Below are 21,018 nucleotides of genomic sequence, written 5' to 3'. Positions count from 1 at the left end.
CCAGAGGTCTAAGGATTTGAGTTTTGGATGTGCTTCCTAGAGGTCCGATGGAATGAAGTTTGGACGTGCTTCCCAGAGGTCCGATGGTTTGAAGTTTGGACGTGCTTCCTAGAGGTCCAAGGATTTGAATTTTGGACGTGCTTCCCAGAGGTCCAAGGATTTGAATTTTGGACGTGCTTCCCAGAGGTCCGATGGATTGAAGTTTTGGACGTGCTTCCCAGAGGTCCGATGGATTGAAGTTTTGGACGTGCTTCCCAGAGGTCCGATGGATTGAAGTTTGGACGTGCTTCCCAGAGGTCCGATGGTTTGAAGTTTGGACGTGCTTCCCAGAGGTCCATTGAAATTGAATTTTGGACATGCTTCCCAGAGGTCCAATGGATTTGAATCTTGGACGTGCTTCCCAGAGGTCCAAGAATTTGAATTTTGGACATGCTTCCCAGAGGTCCGATGGATTGAAGTTTTGGACGTGCTTCCCAGAGATCCGATGGTTTGAAGTTTGGACGTGCTTCCCAGAGGTCCATTGAAATTGAAGTTTGGACGTGCTTCCTAGAGGTCCGATGGATTGAATTTGGATGTGCTTCCCAGAGGTCCGATGGATTGAAGTTTTGGACGTGCTTCCCAGAGGTTCGATGAAATTGAAATTTGGACGTGCTTCCTAGAGGTCCGATGGAATTGAAAGGTATTATTCATATCGATGTGTGTGGGCCTTTTACCCTAATACCTGCAAAATAAATACTTTCAATTAGTAACAGAGTTATTCATTGAAAAATTTTTGGCATACCTGGAGAATGCCCTTAGTTTGGGACATATTCCATGCTTCAATGAATGTTGAGGATGGGCAATTGACTTGATGTTGCACCACTGGAGAATATGGAAGAGGATGATAGCTTTTTGTTCCTGAAGAAGAATTTAATGAAGATTTTTTTTTTGAAATGAATTTGGAAAACTTGAGTTTTTTAAAGGAATTGAAAATTTTGATTGATGATTTTTTTTTTTTTTTTTTTGAAATTTGGTAATCTTGAATTTTTTGAAGGAATTGAAAAATTTTGATTGATGATTTTTTTTTTGAAAGCATAAGAAGTACGAGCCAATGCCCGTAGTCCCAAGGCCTTTTTTGAAAATTTCCTTCTTCTTTTTTTTTTTTTTTTTTTTTTTGAAATATGAAGATTTGTTCATTATCAAAAAGTGAAGAAGATGAAGATGGAGTAAAAGTGATGAAGATTTATTCATGATGATGTTTTTTGAAAAACCTATCCTTTGAATGAGAACAACTTTGGTTGGGAGTTGATGCAGATTACTGGATAAGTCCTTGCTTAATTCCTGTAAAAAGATAATTTCAATTAGCAATGGATTTATTCATTGAAATGAATTGAAAGTATTTAGCCAATGCCCCTAGTTTGAGGCATATTCCATGCTTAAATTGAAGTTGAGTTCATTTGATGTTGCAACAATTGGGGAACATGAAAGAAGATCACGGTCCGTCATCATTGGTTCCTGCAAAAAGGCTTTCTTTCTCTAGCTTGTTAGAAACCAATTATCCTGAAAACTTGCATACAATATAAATAGGCCAATGCTCTAAGTTTAAACATGCTTAATGCAAAACAAATGAGTTTAGCCTAACATGCACCCAAACAATTTTGTCACATTATTTTGACTTTGTTCTCCAAGGTTGTTTGAGTGAAAGGGATCGAGCCTCTGCAAGGTTGCCTATGTACCTCTGTCACAGAGGATCAGGTCAAGACGTAGTTCAAGAGAACTGGATTTTGAAAAAGATTGATTTTTTTTTTTGAAAAAAAGCAAATTTCCATTTTTTTTTTGAACAAGATGTGATCCTTTGAACAACTATTTTGGAAAATCAATGTGTTTAAGAACCAAACAAATCTCTTTGATTAGGAAGGATCAAGATCATTAAACTCATGTAATCAAATTTCCTACATCCTTTTGAACATCGTCAGATTAAGTCTCCAAAGGCAATCAAGAAATGAAATGTGATAATATTTATGAATCACATTGTTGGGTGCAAACAAGGAGAGTGCTCCAGGTTTGGAAGTTCTTTTGAGGATTTGAGAATTTGAGAAATTTTGTCTTCGGACATATCATCCTGTGGGGTTTGACAATTTTAAGCATTTTTCCTTTTTAATTCAAGAGAAAGATATTATTAGAGTTTAAGATGCGCCTACAACTAGCAAGACTTCAAGGAGGTCTTTACTCATGGGTTGTAATGTAGGCCGAGTTCAGGTTATGAAATGAAGGATATAAAAAGGCTCAAAATTTCCTATGATGTTCCCCCAAGTATGCATTACTCAAAAATCAAGTATTGGAGGAGTTGTCACATTTCTTCTTTGTCATCTTCTCACTAGTCTTCATTGGTCACTTGTATCAACATTTGTTTTTATGCTCATTCATCTTGAATCATACCTCTAGACTTTTATCTTGTAAAATCCTTTTCTTTTTAGATTACATTTTCAAGTTTCCAATTTGCTAGGATTTTACCTTTTTTTTTTTCTTTTCTTTGGCCCTAGCTTTTGCCTAGGCCGCCCTTTTGGGTTTTCAGCCTAACGGGCTTTCTTTTCTTTTCTTTCCCTTTTGGCCCTAACTTTTGCCTAGACCGCCCTTTTGGGTTTTCAGCCTAGCAGGCTCCTTTTTTTTTTTTTGTCTTTCATCTCTTGATTGAATGAACTTTTGGGGACCTTTTGCCCTACTTGTATTTCTCAGCTTAATGATTTTTGGTCATTTTGATGCACTCTTTAGACTTCTTTATTGCCTCAATGCACTTGCACCTTTCTGTGCTTGATGAATCTTTTCCTTTTTTGATGAACTTTCTTTTGGACGAACCTTCTTTTGGATGAACCTTCTACTCTTCTTGGCATGATGAATTTCAGGTTCTTCAAACTTGATGCACATTTTGTTTTCTCTCACATTGATGGAATTTCATTTCTCTATCCTTGATTGAGTGAAAAATCCTTTTACTTTGATGATCTCTTATCTTTAACTAAATGAATTCTCTACTTGTCTTTCATGTCTTCTAGGAGCGCTTTATCAATTAGTTTCAAAACTACAAGGTCAACTCCTCCTTAACATGAGATTTAAGCATGCATACTTTGAATTTTCCCACCCTAGGTTTAGATTTTAGTGGGTTTATGCAAAAAAGAGGCTAAGTGTTTAAAGGCTCAAATGGGCTAGCAATGGATGATGAACATTCTAGGTCATAGGAAATAATTTGGTTTAACCAAAGATGGCCTCCTATCCCTAGTAATGCTTGCTTGTAGGCACAGTGATTCAAGCTCTTTTAATAAATTCATCTTAAAAGAAAAAGTATGAATGCTCTAATGATGTGAAACAAAAGACTTTTGAAAATTGGATCAAGTGCATGGATTCTCGAGATTTTTCGATGGATGGATTTTTTGATTGCCTTTTAAGACCATTTCTTCTTATATTCTAAGTCAAGTAGCAAAAGTCTTTACATGGATCAAATGAAATTAATCATTCCTTGGTACAAGTTGATTGCTCAAGCTTTTAAACATCAAGATTCTAAAAATGTTTTGTCCAAGGGATCCTCATGTACCATTTTGAAAATGAGACTTTTTTTTTTTTTTTTTAATCTTGAAAGAAAGAAAAAAAAATTGGGTCTTTTTTAAAAAAGTCACTAGGAAGTTCAATGCCCCTAGTTCAAGGATTTTTTTTTTTAAAATGACTTAAGGGCTCAATGCCCCTTGTCCAAAGGCTTTTTTCATTTGGAAATTTTTCTCTTTTTTTGGGAAATTTGGAAATCTTGAATTGTTTTTTTTTTATTATATATATACACAAACAAAGCTCATTAAATGCTACATGAAGAATTTGAATTCAAAGAAACATAGAAACATGGAATAAACAATCAAACTTTAAGCTTAACCATGATGTTGCAAACCAAATGTAGAGTGAGGCAAAGTTGGGCCACTTGCTTCCTTTTGGTCCATTTAGGATGCTTGAGGCTTGGTGTGCTTGAACCTTGATTATGATGAAATGGCTTGGGCTTTCACTTAGAAGGCTTGAACATTGCTTATGATCTCTTGGTATCTGCTTGAAATGGCTTGGGCTTACACTTGGAAGGCATGCATCTTGTGAGCTTTTGGCCTTTGATGTTGATCATGAGTATACACCTTTGATGGGCTCAAGTGTTGGGCTTAGACTCATTCAAGAAACAAATTGGGCTTCCATTTCAAGTAGAGTTCAATCCTAGGCTTTTGGGTTTGAGTTCATTCACAACATACAATGTTCAAACAATCATGATGGGCTCAAGCGTTGGACTTGAGTCATCATGGTTCAAACAACGGCCAAACAAATGCGTAATGAAATGCAATTTACATGGACCGACCTAAAGGTAGGTTCTATAGGTCATTACAACATGGGTAGAAGGTAGGTTAAAGGTCCCCACAAGCTAGGACGTCGTACCTCCCAACTTGTGACGCCAGGAGCGCCGCGTTGGTCCGAACGGTACAGTTTGTCCCTATGAACCACCATGGCATAACCATGATGATCCTTGTCGCGGTGGGTGGTAGGTTCACCGCTGGGTATGTGAGTCTCAGGAAGACCACAATCCACGGCTAATACTACCGGGCTTCCAGGCTAGCACACAAATAAAATAAATTTCATTCAAGCAAATGATGGCATGACATGCAATATAATGACATATTAGACATATTATTACAAAAAGCAATAAACAAACAATGACATGGTTGGCCACCATAACCTAATTGAAGCTTAGCCCTCAATATCCCCAGTGGAGTCGCCACTGTGAGAGACCGCGCCCCCGGCCCGTTTTTTTGAAATGTGTTGGGCCAAACCCACGTGAATGGGTGGAGTCGTGTTATTGCCTCTCAAAATGGAGGTTCGACTAGTTATATTTTTCCCTTTAGATTAAGGGTTTTACAATGGAGTCGCCACTTATTTAATTATTGGAAAAATAAGAAAACCATGAATGAAAAATTCCTCATTTTATTAATTTGAAATTGAATTTACATTGATCATAGGAAAATTACATGGCTTTGGTCCTAGATACAATCTAAGATAAAGTACATGGCTTTATTTCCTAGTTACAATCTAAAAATCAAAAATTACATGGATAAGTATTTGATCTACTAACCCTTGATCTAAGCTCGGAGGCTATGTTACAAGATGGGAAGGTGTTAGGCACCCACCTTGCCCGGTGAAACCGGTCTTCTAGACTATGGTGGCCAACATTCATATCACATCATCCAATATGTCAATCAATTTGTATGTTGAATTTAATGTGTGTGCATGTGATAAACCCTAATTCAATTTATTAAGCATGACATTTGGATTAAAAAATGAACTCTAGTGAATGTGTGTGGATAGTGATAAACCTAGATTCAAGGATTTGAAAGAATTACTAAACAAACAAGTTTTTCATATTTTTGATGTGGATTTAAGATTAAATCTAGTGATATGCATGAACATGTGATGAACAATTAAGAACATGTGAAGAATACATAAGAACAATTAAGAACATTCAAACATATTCAAGAGAATTATCATGCTTTAATCTTAAATTCTCATCATGACAATATAAGCAAACAGTTATGGAAGGAGATTATACCTTCATGCAAGATCCATGTAATGGAGAAGGAGATTCTTGATGGAGGTCCTAAGGGTGGAGGAAAAGAAGAACTAGGAGAGGGAGAGTGAGTCTCACTCAATACCTTGAGTCTCAGGAAGACCAAGATATGACAAGACTACTCAACTTCACTAGAACTTAAGAGAAGAAAAGAGAGGGGGATTTTTTGTGTCCTTGGAATGAAGGAGAGGGGGGTTTATATAGTAGTGGTGGAGGAAATATGAATGGAAGGCCATTTAATGAGAGTTGACAAGGAATCATGAACCTAGACCTCATTTTAGCCTTTAGGGAAATCTGGTGCATTAAATGGAAAGATTGGTGGGAGTGAGGAGCAAGCCAAAATTCGGTTTTCCCGTAGCTGCTGTCACAGCCTATAGAGCCAATTTTGAAAAATCATATCTGCCTCAATTCTGATCGGAATTGTCTCATTCTTGTGCTCAAATTGAAGCCCTGGATGTCTAGTTTCTGGGAAAAATAACCTCATTCACAGATTCAAAATATTCTGAGAAGATATCAATGAAATGGTAAGCAGAGGTCATTTGTTAGAAAATGGTTTCAGCACAATTAACATTAATAGGTCCCCAAATTAGCTCCCAATTAACATTAAATGGCTCCAATCACTCCCATTTCAGACTTAATTGGCTCTAAATTTACTCTAATTAAAAGATAATTGAACAAATTACTCATTGAATAATTAATGTTTAACTATCTAGTTAATTAGGTGTGTGCAACCTTACCATAAAATGTAGTCCTAACCAATCAAATTATGACACATCATCGATCTCAAATTGATTATATTTATAACCAATTGAAATCAATCGTTCATAATCACATATAGTCAGACTCAATTTGTAATAGTGCATCTCAGCCATTCAAACTTGATTTGATGATAACTTTCAATCTAATGGTCCGATTAGGGCTCATGACCAATCGATTTGATCGTTACAATATCAAGATCATTTTGGTGAAATGAGATTAAGGATCTAATGACCAGGATCAAGATGCATATTTCCAATGTGAAATTACCCTTTTACCCTCCATGTGAGGTTAAATACGGGTTGCAAAACATGGTGTCAACAATGGCATTACTATTTCGGTTTCTTTTTCTGGGAGGGGAATGGACAAAACCCACTTTGATTATGCCCAAAAAAAAAAAAAAAAGCAATCACATTCACAGTTCCAAACACACCCATTTGCCTAGAAAAAAAAAATTATTAAAGAAAAGTACAACAATTAAACAAAACCTAGATGAGAAAATTAAAGTGGGTTTATGAGAGAGAGAGAGAGAGAGAGAGAGAGAGTTTTGTGAAACAGATAGAGCAGTGAGAAAGCAATATCTTCTTGGAATGATTGATCTGTTTGATTTTAAGCTTGTAACAAGCTTAAATGCTAAAAACGTGAATGAGAGTGTGTTTTTGGAGAGAAAGGGGAGTGTTTGATCTGTTTAGGGTTTTGTTTTTGTTAAAAAATGTGTTAGAGTAACGTCTGAAGGGAGGTGGGTTCCGGAGTAGTAACGAAGGGAAGCAAAGGTGGGTAAAGTGTCAAAAATGAAACCACGGATGGATAAGTTAAATTTAGGTTAAACCACAGATGGGTAATCTGTAATTATCCCCCACTTTATATTATACCCAACATCAAACATCTTATATTTTTTAACACTTCATTAAAATATTACTTTCTTTATTATTTATAATTTTTTTTATTGTAAATGCATTTCTTTCTCTTTCTTTCTTCCTCTCTCTTTCTCTGTGTATATCTTTTCTCCCAAACAAAAACACACAACCTATCACTCATGGCCACCGCCAGCCACTGCCATTATCAGAAAACCCAAGCCACCACCCACCATTAGAAAACCCAAGCCACTGCAAAACCAAAACCCAACATTGCAAAATCGAAACCTATTGCCACTTCCCACTGCCACTACCACCGCCACCACAACCTAGACCTACTCCCACTGCCCACTGCCACAACCACCACTACCCACAACCTCAAACCTCAACCACCAAAACCACCAAGTCACAAACTCAAAATCAAATCACAACCAAGTCACAAACTCTAACCCATAACTGCTAAACCACCAACAACAAATTTCATAAACCTAGACTCATTAAGAACGGAAAATTTTCACAAACTCAGACCCACGAAGAACATAATTGATTGGTCGACGACAGGCAATGAAACCAAATGATGGCATCAGGATTTGGCGTCTCTACCGGGTCATGATTCAAAGTCTAGGTGTTTTGAGTGGACCAATCAGACCCACACTGATTAACTCGATGACCCACGCCTATGAACCCAGATCCACAAAATCAAATCACCTCGCCAGACCACAACCATTGAACCATTGGACCATCGGACCATGACCCACGACCATTGCTGGACCATAACCATCGGGAGAGAGAAGAGAGAAGTGATAGAGGAAAGAGAAGAGAGAAGTGAGAGTCGATGAGAATATATATATATATATATATTTTTTTTTTTTTTAAACCAGCTACAGTGAGCTGTTATCAATAACAGTTCACTGTAGCTCAATGCTAAAATTTTTAGGATTTAGCATCTTTATTGTAGGTGTGTTTTTGTGATTTTAGGTGTTTAAGATGCTATAAAAAAATAGCATTTAGAATTTTTAGCACCTTTGATGAGAATGCTCTAAGGCTGTATTATGTAAACTAGGCATGGCTGCAACTGTTTACCATATTTGGCTTTAAAGAAATGTTTGGGGTATACCGCGAGCATGTTAAATCTCAAGATACCATTGTCAGCTCCATCAAGTGGTGTTGGATATATTTCAACCATTTACTTTTGTAATAAAGCAAAAGATACAACATACAGATCTAAATATAAGCAATAACACAATTAGATGTGATAGGCAAAAGCAATAAATAGATACTATATATATAGGAAGAAAACTGCAAATAATTAAAAACTCACCGACCAAATGTGTGAAGGATGAATGATTCAGATTAAGTCTTATGTTTGACACAATCATCTTAAAGCAAATTTCGTCCCTTACATAATCTATGGTGCTTTGAGACTCACAGACGTCTGCCTCCCTAAATAAAATGATCTACAGTACGGAGAAGAAGCACACAAGGTCTATGCTCTGCGAACTAATTTATGTCTCTTTCTCTCTCTTTGACTCAAATGAATGCACAAAATATTTTCTCACTGGAAGAGTTTCTTAAAAGTTGTTTTTCATGAATGAGGGACTATAAAAATATACATTACTAAATAGACATACTGTTTCAGAAAAAACTGTTGCATACAGACTTACTGACTCAAAAAATAAAATAATAAAATATTATTATTAATTGGACAAGAGGGCCTAATCCACACATGTCTAAAGCCCAACCTAATGTCCAACCCAAAACTCATATTCTCTATCATTTCCTATGTGGGACTCAAGGATTCTCACCAATTTAATATCATGTTCAAGTGGATATATTAGGAGTCAATTTCTTATTGACTCCATAATATTTATCTAACAATCCCCCACATGAATGGAAATTGATAAAACACAATGCAAATGATAATGCAACACACAGAGAGAGTAGAAGAAAAGTTACTGTATCGAGAGAAGTAGCTTTTGACTTTGAACTTTCCTTTGTGAAAGACTATCAGATATACTGGTTAACTAGTGAATATGATGTCTTGAACTGTTCAGCCATTTGAGTACTAAGACAATAGAATTCACACAGCTCCTTTTCGAACATATTCTGTTCTTATAGTTGTGTTCATTTCGGCCCTGAACATATCCTGGTAAATTCATGAAGTGCTTTAGAGCATTTAGCCTTAAAACTCTCATGGAAGCGGCCCACTTCAAACTTATATAGGCGACTCTTATTAAGAGTATTCTTGTTGACCTAAACATTGACATATGAGTATGAGGTATTCGTTAGTTTTCGCGGGGCAGATACCTGAACAAGCTTTGTCAGCCATCTCTTTGCAGCTTTAGACTGTAAAAGGTTCATGCATATGGAGATGGCATAAACCTCCTGAGAGGGGAAGAGATTGGGCTTAAGTTGTTGAAGGCAATTGAGATATCAAGGATTGCACTTGTCATGTTCTCAAAGAACTATGCTACTTCGGATTGGTGCCTGGGTGAGCTAGTGAAGATCATGGATTGCAAAAGAGTGTTAAAGGAAAGGGTGTATGTCTCAATCTGAGGTTCTAGAACAGAAGGGGAATTTTGCGGAGGCACTCCTCTATGGCCCTAAAGACAAGGTGAACATTTGGAGAGCTTCATTAATGAAGAGAATGCTTGGTTCTATAGAAGTTGACGTCCTTTTCAATTTGAAACCAATTTTTTTTTTGTTTGTTTAATGTTTTACTATTTATAGAAGACATCCATAATTTGTTATTGTGATTGTTGATGGGAATGACGAGGTTACATCCCACAGACGAAGCTAACACTAATGACGAAGAAAGCACTCGTGACGAGTTCATCATGAATAACGAAGAAGCCAGTCATCACTGACGAAGGCAGGGGAGTCATTCAATGCAGTCTATCAATGACCTGGGTAGTTACCAAATCAACCAGGCAGACCGTTGGGAGCCTCTTAAAAGCCCCATTATTGGACCAAAAGCGTTACCAGGGAAAGCATTAACAACCACAATGGCTAGCCCCTAAAGCCACAGGTATAAAATCTTCACACAATCAACAGAAGGTACGGATACACATTCACACTCTGAGAGAGCATTCTCTGGTCTTTTATCTTGCTTATCATTTTATAAGGTACTTTCATTATTCTGACTTTGGCAGGCACCACACCGGTGACCCTTATAGAAGACATCCGTATCAGTAAGGAGTTCCATCTGCCCACTTTGACTGACGAGCTCGTGCTTCATCAGTTTGGCACCGTCTGTGGGGAACGACATTTTCAGATTCATATTTGAAAACATAGTTTCCATCAACCCTCTATATTCAGATGGAATCCAACCCAGATCAAGCAACCTTGGCTCAGCAAGTTCAAGCCCTTGCAGTCACCATTGAAGAACTTACCAAACAGAACCAGGAAATGAAGCTATGACTCCAGCATGTTCAACAGGCTTAACAGGAAGAAAACCGGTCCAAGGGTAACCTGGAGGGGGAAGGGGATAGCCAGAGGAGAGGTACCCCTCACAGGCAGACTACTCCGGACAAACAGAGCTTAGATCTCCTTTGAGAAATGAGGAAGGAGATGGACGAATTAAGGAGCGCCATTAAGGAGAAGACGGACCGAAGCGTGGACAAGATGGTGAGGGCCACAGATTCACCTTTCACCACAGCGGTACTTGAATGCCCTGTACCGACAAAAGTTTCGCTTACCTCAACTTGAGCCATTCGACGGACTCAAAGACCCTCAGGATCATCTGAATACCTTTAAGACGACTCTAGGTCTTCAGCAACCACCTGACGAGATACTATATCGCTCCTTCCCCACCACTCTCAAAGGAGCAGCAAGAGAATGGTTCACGAAGTTGCCAACCTCGTTCATAGACAACTTCAATCAACTAAGTAGTGCCTTCTTGCGCCATTTCATAGGGGGGCAACGTCCAAAGAGGCCGGTAGACTACTTGCTCACTATAAGACAGGGGGAGAAAGAGACTCTGAGGTCGTATGTCAAACGATTCACCCAGGAGACTCTGGAGGTGGACGAAGCCGATGACAAGGTGCAGCTGACGACCTTCAAAGCGGGGCTGAGGTCCAGAGATCTCGTTGCCTCCCTCACGAAGAACCCACCAAAGACGATGACAAAAATGCTCCTGAAGGCACAGAAGTACATGAATGCTGAAGATGCTTTAGCTGCCATAAAGGATGCCGAGAAGCCAGGCGACAAGGCCAGGAGGGAAGACGACCGTAAGGGGCAGAAGAGAGATCGACCAGATCGTCGAAACAATGACGGGAACAGGAGGAAAGATGATAAAAGTCCTCAGACGGTAAGATTTACTCCTTTGGTTATGCCCGTTGACAAAATTTTCACGCAGATCAAGGACGAGCATTATCTCAAATGGCCCAGACCATTGCATTCATCCCCCAATGTCCGTGACAAGAACAATTACTGCCGGTTCCACAAAGATCATGGCCACAACACGGAAGATTGCAGAGACCTAAAAAAGCAAATAGAGGAGTTAATACGGAAAGGGAAGTTACAGAAATATGTGAAGAAATGAGAATATAGCAAGTTTAGGGACGACAATAAAATCCAGCATGAATCCTTCTCCCGGGATGACGACCGTCCGTCCCAGCCTCCGCACAAGGTGATCGGGGAGATAAACACGATTATAGGAGGGTCGTTTTCAGGAGGGTCGTTTAAATCACTCAAAAAGGCATACCTGAGATAGGTGAACAACGTCCACACCATACCTCCGTCAAAGCACCAACGAACATACCAGGACATGTCCTTCAGTGAAGGAGATGCCATGGGAGTGAAGCAGCCCCACAACGATCCCTTGGTCATAATGCTGAATATAGAAGGGTTCAATACCAAGAGAATCCTCGTCGATAATGGCAGTTCCGCAGACATCATCTACCTTCCGGCTTTCCAGCAACTGAGGCTAGACCTGAAGAGACTACGACCCTTTGACTCTCCACTCATCAGCTTCAGCGGAGACCAGGTATACCCCAAGGGCATAGTGACATTGACAGTGATAGTGGGGACCTACCCAGTGCAGCTGACCCGTCAGCTAGATTTCTTAGTGGTGGACTGCCCCTCATCTTACAATGTCATCGTTGGGAGGCCCACGCTCAACAAGTGGAAAGCAACGACATCCACCTACTGTTTGAAGGTAAATTTCCCAACAGATAATGGCGTTGGAGAAGTGAAAGGAGATCAAGTCCTGGCAAGAGAATGCTATCAAGCCGTCCTGGCTGCGAAAGAAAACCACACGTGGATGATCGAAGAGAAGGAAGAAGACAGAATGGAGGCCTTGGAAACGGTGGAATTGGTTGAAGGAGAAACCAACAAGACGACGAAGATAGGGACAACGTTAAGCCCCGAGATGAGAACAAAACTCATAAGGTTCCTTAAAGAAAACCTAGACGTCTTCGCATGGAGCCACGAGGACATGCCGGGCATAGATCCAAAGGTCATCCAGCATAAGTTAAATGTGAACCTAGAACGGAAGCCCGTCCAGCAAAGACGAAGAACTTTCGCCCCGGAACGAGATCAAGCAGTAACAGAGGAAGTTACTAAACTCTTGTCGGCAGGGTTCATCCGGGAAGTCTACTATCCTGAGTGGCTCGCGAACGTCGTCCTAGTAAAGAAAGCAAATGGAAAATGGAGAATGTGTGTAGATTTCACCGACCTGAACAAGGCGTGCCCGAAGGACAGCTTCCCTCTACCGAGAATAGACCAGCTCGTAGACTCCGGGCACAAGTTATTGACGTTTATGGACGCTTTCTCGGGATATAACAAAATAAAGATGGCTGAGGAAGACCAGGAGAAGACCGCCTTCATCACAAGTCAAGGACTCTACTGTTACAAGGTAATGCCTTTTGAGTTGAAGAATGCCGGGGCTACGTATCAGAGTTTGGTGAACAAAATGTTCAGCCAACAGATTGGCAGGAATATGGAAGTGTACGTGGACGATATGCTCGTCAAGAGCAAAGAAGAGCTCGCATATCTAGACGACCTGAAGGAGACATTTGCAACCCTCAAAACACACCATATGAGGTTGAATCCAAGTAAGTGTGTCTTTGGGGTAGCTTCGAAAAAATTCTTGGGATTTGTGGTGTCCCAAAGAGGAATAGAGGCAAACCCAGAGAAAGTACGAGCCATCATCAACATGACGTCGCTGAGGACCATCAAGGAAGTTCAAAAACTCACAGGAAGAATAGCAACTTTGAACAGGTTCGTTTCCAGGGCTATAGACAAATGCCTGCCCTTTTTCAAGACCTTGAAGCAGGCCTTTGCCTGGATCGACGAATGCGAAGCCGCGTTCCAGGAACTAAAGCGTTACCTGAGCAGTCCACCCCTCATAAGCCCGTCCAAAGAAGGGGAAAACCTATACTTATACCTGGCAGCGTCAGCCTCGGCAGTAAGTGCAGCCCTAATTAGAGAAGAGGGCAAGAAGCAGCTCCCGGTTTACTACGTCAGCCAAGCCTTCCAAGGAGCTGAGTCTAGGTACCCAAGGATCAAAAAGATCGTGTTTGCGCTAGTAGTAGCTTCGCGCAAGCTAAGGCAATAATTCCAGGCAAATCCCATTCTTGTAATGACGGACCAACCAATCAAAAAATCAATGAACAAGCCTGAAGCAGCAGGAAGGATGGTCCAATGGGCGATTGAACTTAGTCAATTTGACATCGAGTACCATCCCAGGACGGCGATCAAGGCGCAAGCTTTGGCGGACTTCATCGCAGAGTTCACTCTCCCAGACGAAGACAGGATTACCGACGAGGTAGATAGATGGACAATACAAACTGATAGTTCGTCAGCTCAGAGGAAGGGGGGAGTAGGGGTCGTCATAACCACCCCTAACGGAGAAGTGCTGAAATATGGGGTCCAATTAAAATTCTCGGCCACCAACAACGAAGCTGAATACGAGGGGATACTGACAGGACTGAGGCTTAGAAAGGCACTTGGTGCTAAAAACTTGTTGATCCAAAGTAATTCAAAGCTAGTGATTGGGCAGATTAGGGGAGAATACGAAGCAAAGGAAGAAAGGATGCAGAAATACCTCAAGTTGACGAGACATCTGACTCAGGAGTTCGATGTAGTGGAGTTCGTGCAGATCCCAAGGAGTCAAAATATGGGGGCTGACGAAGTCTCGAAACTAGCATCATTAGAAGAAGGGGAGATTAGCACAGATCTGGCGATGGAGGTCCAAAAACACCCCAGTATTGAAGAAATTGCAACATTCACCATCCAGAGCACAGACAGTTGGATTACACCCATAATATCCTACCTCCAAGACGGGTACCTCCCTCAGAACACGGAGAAAGCTAAAAAGATCAAGAAGAGGGCGGCCAGGTTCACGATCCTTAATGACGCCTTATACAAGAGAGGCTTCTCTATGCCTTACTTGAAGTGTGTCGACGAGGAAGAAGCTAGATACATCCTGGAAGAAATCCACGGAGGAATTTGCGGCGACCACGCTGGCCCCAGATCCCTGGTGAACAAGGTAGTACGAATAGGGTATTTTTGGCCAACCATGCAGGTAGATGCTGCTGAGATCGTCAAAAGGTGCGACAAGTGCCAGCGATACGGGAATGTGCAACGGCTTCTAGCAGAGAGACTGACGACTATAGCTTCCCTATGGTCATTCGCACAATGGGGAATGGACATCGTCGGCCCACTACCCCAAGGTAAAGGTCAGGTAAAGTTCCTGCTTGTTGCTATTGATTATTTCACAAAGTGGGTTGAAGTAGAGGCTCTAGCAACGATTACTGAGGCTCGAATTCGGAGCTTTGTGTGGAAGAACATAATCTGCAGGTTCGGGATTCCCTTGACGATCATATCAGATAATGGGAGGCAGCTCGACAGCCAAGGCTTCAAAGAATTCTGTTCAAACCTTGGAATCAAGAATCAGTTCTCATCCCCGGGGCACCCCCAGGCAAACGGACAGACGGAAGTGACGAACCGAACGCTGCTCAAGATTATCAAAACCAGGCTGGACGATGCGAAGGGTGCCTGGCTAGAAGAATTACCTAATGTCCTGTGGGCCTACAGAACCACAGCTAGAACCCCGACAGGAGAGACCCCCTTCAGACTTACCTATGGCACGGAAGCAGTAATCCCAGTAGAGATGGGGGTAACGAGCATCAGACGAGGAACGTTCAGTGAAGGACTCAATGACGATGAACTACGACTTAACCTGGACCTTCTGGACGAAGTAAGAGACAGCGCATCCAGCAAGATGACAAAGTATCAGAAAAAGATGGCCGAATACTACAACAAGAAGGTTAAACTCAGGCGACTGGACATAGGAGACCTCGTCCTGCGCAAGACCACCACAGCAACTAAAGACTCTACCCAAGGAAAGCTGGGTCCTACATGGGAAGGACCTTACCGAGTCATTCATTACTCAAGACAAGGAAGTTACTATCTGGAAACCATGGATGGACAAAGGCTTCCTCGTCCATGGAATATTGAGAATTTGAAAAAATACCACCAGTAAATGTAATAGACGAATGCATTCATTCTTGAATTTAATAAAAGAATTATTCCTCTGATGTCTTTGTGCAAGCAGGTCTAGTCAATCATAAGGCATACAAAAACTAAGTAACAAGATTCCGTCTCGACGGATGTAAGTTACTGACGACAACCCCAACGGGTATGAGACATACTAAAGTAACAAGATTTCGCCTCAACGGATGTAAGTTACTGACGACCACCCCAACGGGTATAAGACACTAAAGTAACAAGATTCCGCCTTGACGGATGTAAGTTACTGACGACCTTTATAACGGGTACAAAGGCTGTAAAAGCTAAAGTGATAAAATTCCGCTAAGATGGATGTAAGTCACTAATGCAGCCTGAGTGACAAAAAGTGACAAGATTCCGCTTTGATGGATGTAAGTCACCACAGGCACAATCCTTTAGCAGGTGCAATTGACAAGATCTCATCTGACGGATTCACACAAAAAGATGGGAAAGAGAAAAAGAAAAGGGACAAGAACCTTGCAACAAATTAAAACAACACTCAGACTGCATCCAAGCTCGTCAAAACAATCAAGTAACAGATCATTGATGAATAAAGAGATCGCAAAGTGCAAAATATGGGCGAATGCAAGTCGGTCAAAACATCTGTTAAACAAGTAAGTATACTTCATTAAAAACCCATAAACACTAGGCCATAAGCATTGTTTTCAAAATAAGATAACAATTAATTGTTCCGGAATTAGATTTACAAAAAAAGAAAAAGGCTCAAAACATGACGGGCATCCACCAAAAATAAACATAAGAAAATTCTCTAAGTAACAAAGTCAGGCGTCAGCAGCATCATCTTCACCAGTGCGTGCATCAATAGCAAGCTCAGGGGCATCACCATCTGGGGCAGAAGACTAAGCAGCTTCGTCCATAGCCATCTCTTTATCCACCTCCTCTAGGTCCAGACTCTCCATGTCGACCCCACCAGGATGCCTGACCAGATACCTCCTAAGAAGCTCGAAGCCTTTGAAGTACCAACTGAAGAGTACGGTATTGTACTCGTCAGTGGTCTGGAAAGCCTCCACAGATTTGGCAGCGATGGTTATAAGTTTCTCCTTGGCTGAAAGAAGCTGCTCATCCTTCTCCTGAGTCAACTTGCGCTCAACCCTGAGGTCGTCATCCAGTGTCTTGACCTTTTCTTTAAAAAAAGTTGTCTCGTCCATAGAGGCAATCAAATTCTTCTTCAGGTCAGAATTTTCTTTCTCCAAAGCCTCCATCCGGGATGTCAGAGACGCCATCTTGGCCTCTTGAGTGAGGTATTCGGAGGTAATGTGAAGGCTCTCCCCCAACACCTGGAAGAAATCATAGAGTTGTCAGTAAAAAAAAATAAATAAAAAAAAAAAAAAAAAAGAAGAACACCGTACTTGGACGAGCTTGTGGACGTAACGAGACGTGACCTCGTTTAGCGACATGTCGGAAAGAGCCCTCAAATCCGCTGGAGTGACGACCTCGTGAGCCCTGTCCACGGCCAGCCTCTCATCATCCCAAATTGTGGACGAACAGGTATTAACCTTCTCCTTCTCCTTGCCAGTCACATGTGGCCTTTTGGAGCCTGGAGTAGGGATTTCCTCTATTGACGTGATTGGAGAGGCTGTCCTCGTAGTTTCAGAAGCAGAAGCTATGGGAGGGACGGAGCTAAGGGGATTGGGGGCAGGGCCCTTCTCGGTCACACGCACGGTTTTCTTCCCCAGGTTGGACAGCGGTTCGTCCTTTTTGGACCTCATCTTCGCATACATGTCTTTTTAAAATTTGGTCGTCATCTTTGCAAGAGGAAAACGTTTAACAGGAAATCCTAAGTGTACAAGAGTAGAATTAACACTGACGAGGAAAATACTTACTTTTTTTTTGCCCTCAATGCCAATTTGACAAAGAACGTAAGGGGATAGGTCAGGACCGAGGTTGTAAAATGCGAGGGTCCGGGGATCAACCAGGTCGTCCCAGTTCTCGATCGTCCCAGCGTACCCGATTGCGGTCTCAATACGCTCCTTGTGCCTGCTCTTAAGCTTAGGCCGTCTCTTAACTATACCAGATAAAAGAAAAAGGAGTTAGAAATACTACAACATCAAAAATGGCCAAATTGAAATGACGGGGAGAAATACTGATGCACCTAAAGTCGGGGTTCCCTACCGACGAAGCAACCTTGGGATATCGCCCCAATCACTGCTGGATTGAGTCTCAAAATCATCCCCGGACACAAAGAAAAAGTGCGTCTTCCAGTATCTGAAGGACGAAGGTAAGCCCTTGACAATCCTCGTTCTTCTCTCCCAAGGGACTAACTCATAATACCCACACTCCTTTGACTCTTTCAACCGGTATAGATAGGTGAGTTCACCTACCCTGATCATATCTCTGTTGGAGGCCAACCATATTTGCATATAGTTGATCATGATCCTCCACGAGTTGGGCATGAATTGCCCTGGAGCAATGCCAAAATAGGCCAAAAGTTCCATCAGGAACGGGTGGACGGGGAGCCTAAGCCCGCAAGAGAAGGTTGACTCATAAAAACACACTTCACCCGGAAAAAAGTGGCAAGCCCTATCTTCGTCCCTGGGTAGACGGACACGAACCCGCGTCGGAAACTGGAACCTATCCTTGAATCTATTCACAGTTTCGGCGTCTAAACCACATGCCTCCCTGAGAGCATAAAAAGCCCTAACCTCCCGAGGAGCAGAGACGGCTGTGTCCCCTTCCACTGGGTCGCTATTAGACGACAACCCAGTCTCGAGGTCGCTAGACCTAACCTCAGACATCACTTCCCTCCTTACTAAACCCTCAAACCAATTAAGCGATTGACGAAGCAAAGGCAGCAATTCGCCCAAAACAACACTCAGACAATTTCCCTCAAACACAAAATTTTCCAAAAATGGGAAATCACCCAAAGACCCCCCTAGGCGCGCAAAAAGAAAGGAGATCGATGGGCAAGCTATCCTAACCTCCAAACTATCAACCATGGAAATACAGAACACAGAGGGCAAAAGAAAGATAACACAAGCTAAACCCCCACGAAAATCAAAGGACCGACAAAAGCAAAGGAAGAAAAGAAAGAGAGAATCAGAAACTACGCTACAACAAGGTAAAAGGAAAAGGTAAGGAAAAGACCAGTAAGGAACAACATACCTCCAATGGAGAAGCACCAAGGCGCAGCACAACGGTTGGGAGAAGAAGGAAGTCTCGAGAAAAACGGACAGAGTATTGGTTAAGTGTTTTTTTTTTTTTGTTTTGCTTTCTGAAAAGTAAAAGAAACTAGAAGAGGAACAATTTTGAATTAAGGCTAAAAAACGATTGAAAAAAAACCAGCGAGAAATCCAAGAGTCATACCCTTAACTCCACGAATCAGCATGCGCCACGTGGCCACGTTGCGTGTAGTGCCGCCACTGAGCATTAAATTCGAAACGGAACCCCAAGAGTCACAGACAGCTTAAGAAAACTTCTCATCTTCCGTGACCGTCATGACACGTCACAAACGACCACGAAACTTGGGGGGCAACTGATGGGAATGACGAGGTTACATCCCACAGACGAAGCTAACACTAATGACGAAGAAAGCACCTGTGACGAGTTCATCATGAATAACGAAGAAGCCAGTCATCACTGACGAAGGCAGGGGAGTCATTCAATGCAGTCCATCAATGACCTGGGCAGTTACCAAATCAACCAGGCAGACCGTTGGGAGCCTCTTAAAAGCCCCATTATTGGACCAAAAGCGTTACCAGGGAAAGCATTAACAACCACAACGGCTAGTCCCTAAAGCCACAGGTATAAAATCTTCACACAATCAACAGAAGGTACGGATACACATTCACACTCTGAGAGAGCATTCTCTGGTCTTTTATCTTGCTTATCATTTTATAAGGTACTTTCATTATTCTGACTTTGGCATCGGAGGCATTGTGGCAGACACCACACCGATGACCCTTATAGAAGACATCCGTATCAGCAAGGAGTTCCATCTGCCCACTTTGACTGATGAGCTCGTGCTTCATCAATTGTAATCTTGAAAAAAAAATTATTTGATTTATTAAGAGTTTTCTATAATTTGATGATCAAATTTTAATCGTATATAATTCGTTTGTATGTATATAAAATTTTAATTAAATTAAATTATATATATATTAAGTATAATAATATGAGAGAATAAATAATTTAATAATGTGTTATTATACCTTTTTTTTATTATTATAAATGTGTCATTATACTTAAAAACACTACCAAGAAAATATATATACATAATTATATTGAATATATTTAATTAATTGGGTTTTGATAAATATCTTATCAAATTACTATAAAACAAAAATCAAATCGTTTTTTGTGTGGTTATTGTAGGGTTAAGGGCCCAAATGGTATATTAGGCCTTGGGCTTTGGCCGAGAGTATAGTGATCCGAGAACAAATGAATGGTGTTGGATGGATCAAGCTTAGAGTCTAATGAGCAAGATACGGATGGGAGGGTGGTCCGAGGAGGAATGTCCCCTCAGATAGGTCAAGCACGGCTCAAATGTGTACCCTAAAGGTCCAAGATAACCTTCCAGGAAGCTCCAAAGATAGGGACGTGTGTCTCGAGTGTACCAGAGGGCTGGGAGCTTAGAAATATCTAAAGGAAAGCTGCTACCACCGCATTAAATGCTCTGCAACTAACCTTCTAGCTGCATTAATGTGGAGAAAATCCCTAAACAGTGCTGCCTTAGCTATCCCAACTTAGGGGTATCTGATGGGACAAGCATTCAAGTACTGACTTGGATGACCAACAAGTGGAGGACCAAGATCGTTCAAAGGAGACTATAAAACCTGGGAGACACTCCATGAAAAGGGGATCGGAAAAAGGAGAGAAACACTGTAGCAATAAGGAATCAAACTTGTAATAGAGCTTCAAGAGGAATTTATAGGACAACCTATTCTCTACAAATTTATTGTTTTGGGCATTTTGGGCCTAAGTCCATATACCTTTTGGGCTAAGAGTTCAAATCAGGTCCTTACAGTTATATATATATATATATGGTTGTTACTATGAAGTAGTTGGTTCTAATCTGCCATAGAAATATTGTAAATCAAATAAATTTCAATGAATATCGATTTTTGGCATTTCATTCCATTTTTATTTCCTCTTACAGCATTCACATCCAGTTTTTACAAATTTTCCCTGTGGGAGTCAAGGAGTCGAATATGAGATAGAAACTATGGGTCTAGCCCGAGGAGAAAAAAGGAGCCATACACATGTCAGATCTTGGCCCGAATCGAGGATCGAAACTCAAGGAAAAAAAATATAAAGAGGACA

At 41.1% G+C, this 21,018-nt stretch overlaps 1 protein-coding gene across 1 annotated transcript; it reads left to right on the top strand.

The window, feature by feature from the left end:
• Positions 1 to 13,834: 13,834 nt before the first annotated feature.
• On the top strand, positions 13,835 to 15,712 carry LOC115961954. Its single transcript, XM_031080839.1, has 2 exons — positions 13,835 to 14,900; positions 15,057 to 15,712. The coding sequence occupies exons 1-2, from the start codon at positions 13,835 to 13,837 to the stop codon at positions 15,710 to 15,712; spliced, it is 1,722 nt and encodes a 573-aa protein (XP_030936699.1).
• The last annotated feature ends 5,306 nt before the right edge of the window (positions 15,713 to 21,018 follow it).

This window comes from Quercus lobata, chromosome 9 (assembly GCF_001633185.2).
Source record: "Quercus lobata isolate SW786 chromosome 9, ValleyOak3.0 Primary Assembly, whole genome shotgun sequence".
NCBI classification, from domain to species: Eukaryota; Viridiplantae; Streptophyta; class Magnoliopsida; order Fagales; family Fagaceae; genus Quercus; species Quercus lobata.
Note: the sequence above shows the minus strand (reverse complement) of the source record. Positions and strands in the feature narration are given on the sequence as shown.

Coding starts and splice junctions, on each gene's coding strand:
- LOC115961954 (XM_031080839.1), top strand. CDS start 13,835: ATGAACAAGCCTGAAGCAGCAGGAAGGATGGTCCAATGGGCGATTGAA. Junction 14,901..15,056: donor CGTCGGCCCACTACCCCAAG/GTAAAGGTCAGG, acceptor CGATCATATCAG/ATAATGGGAGGCAGCTCGAC.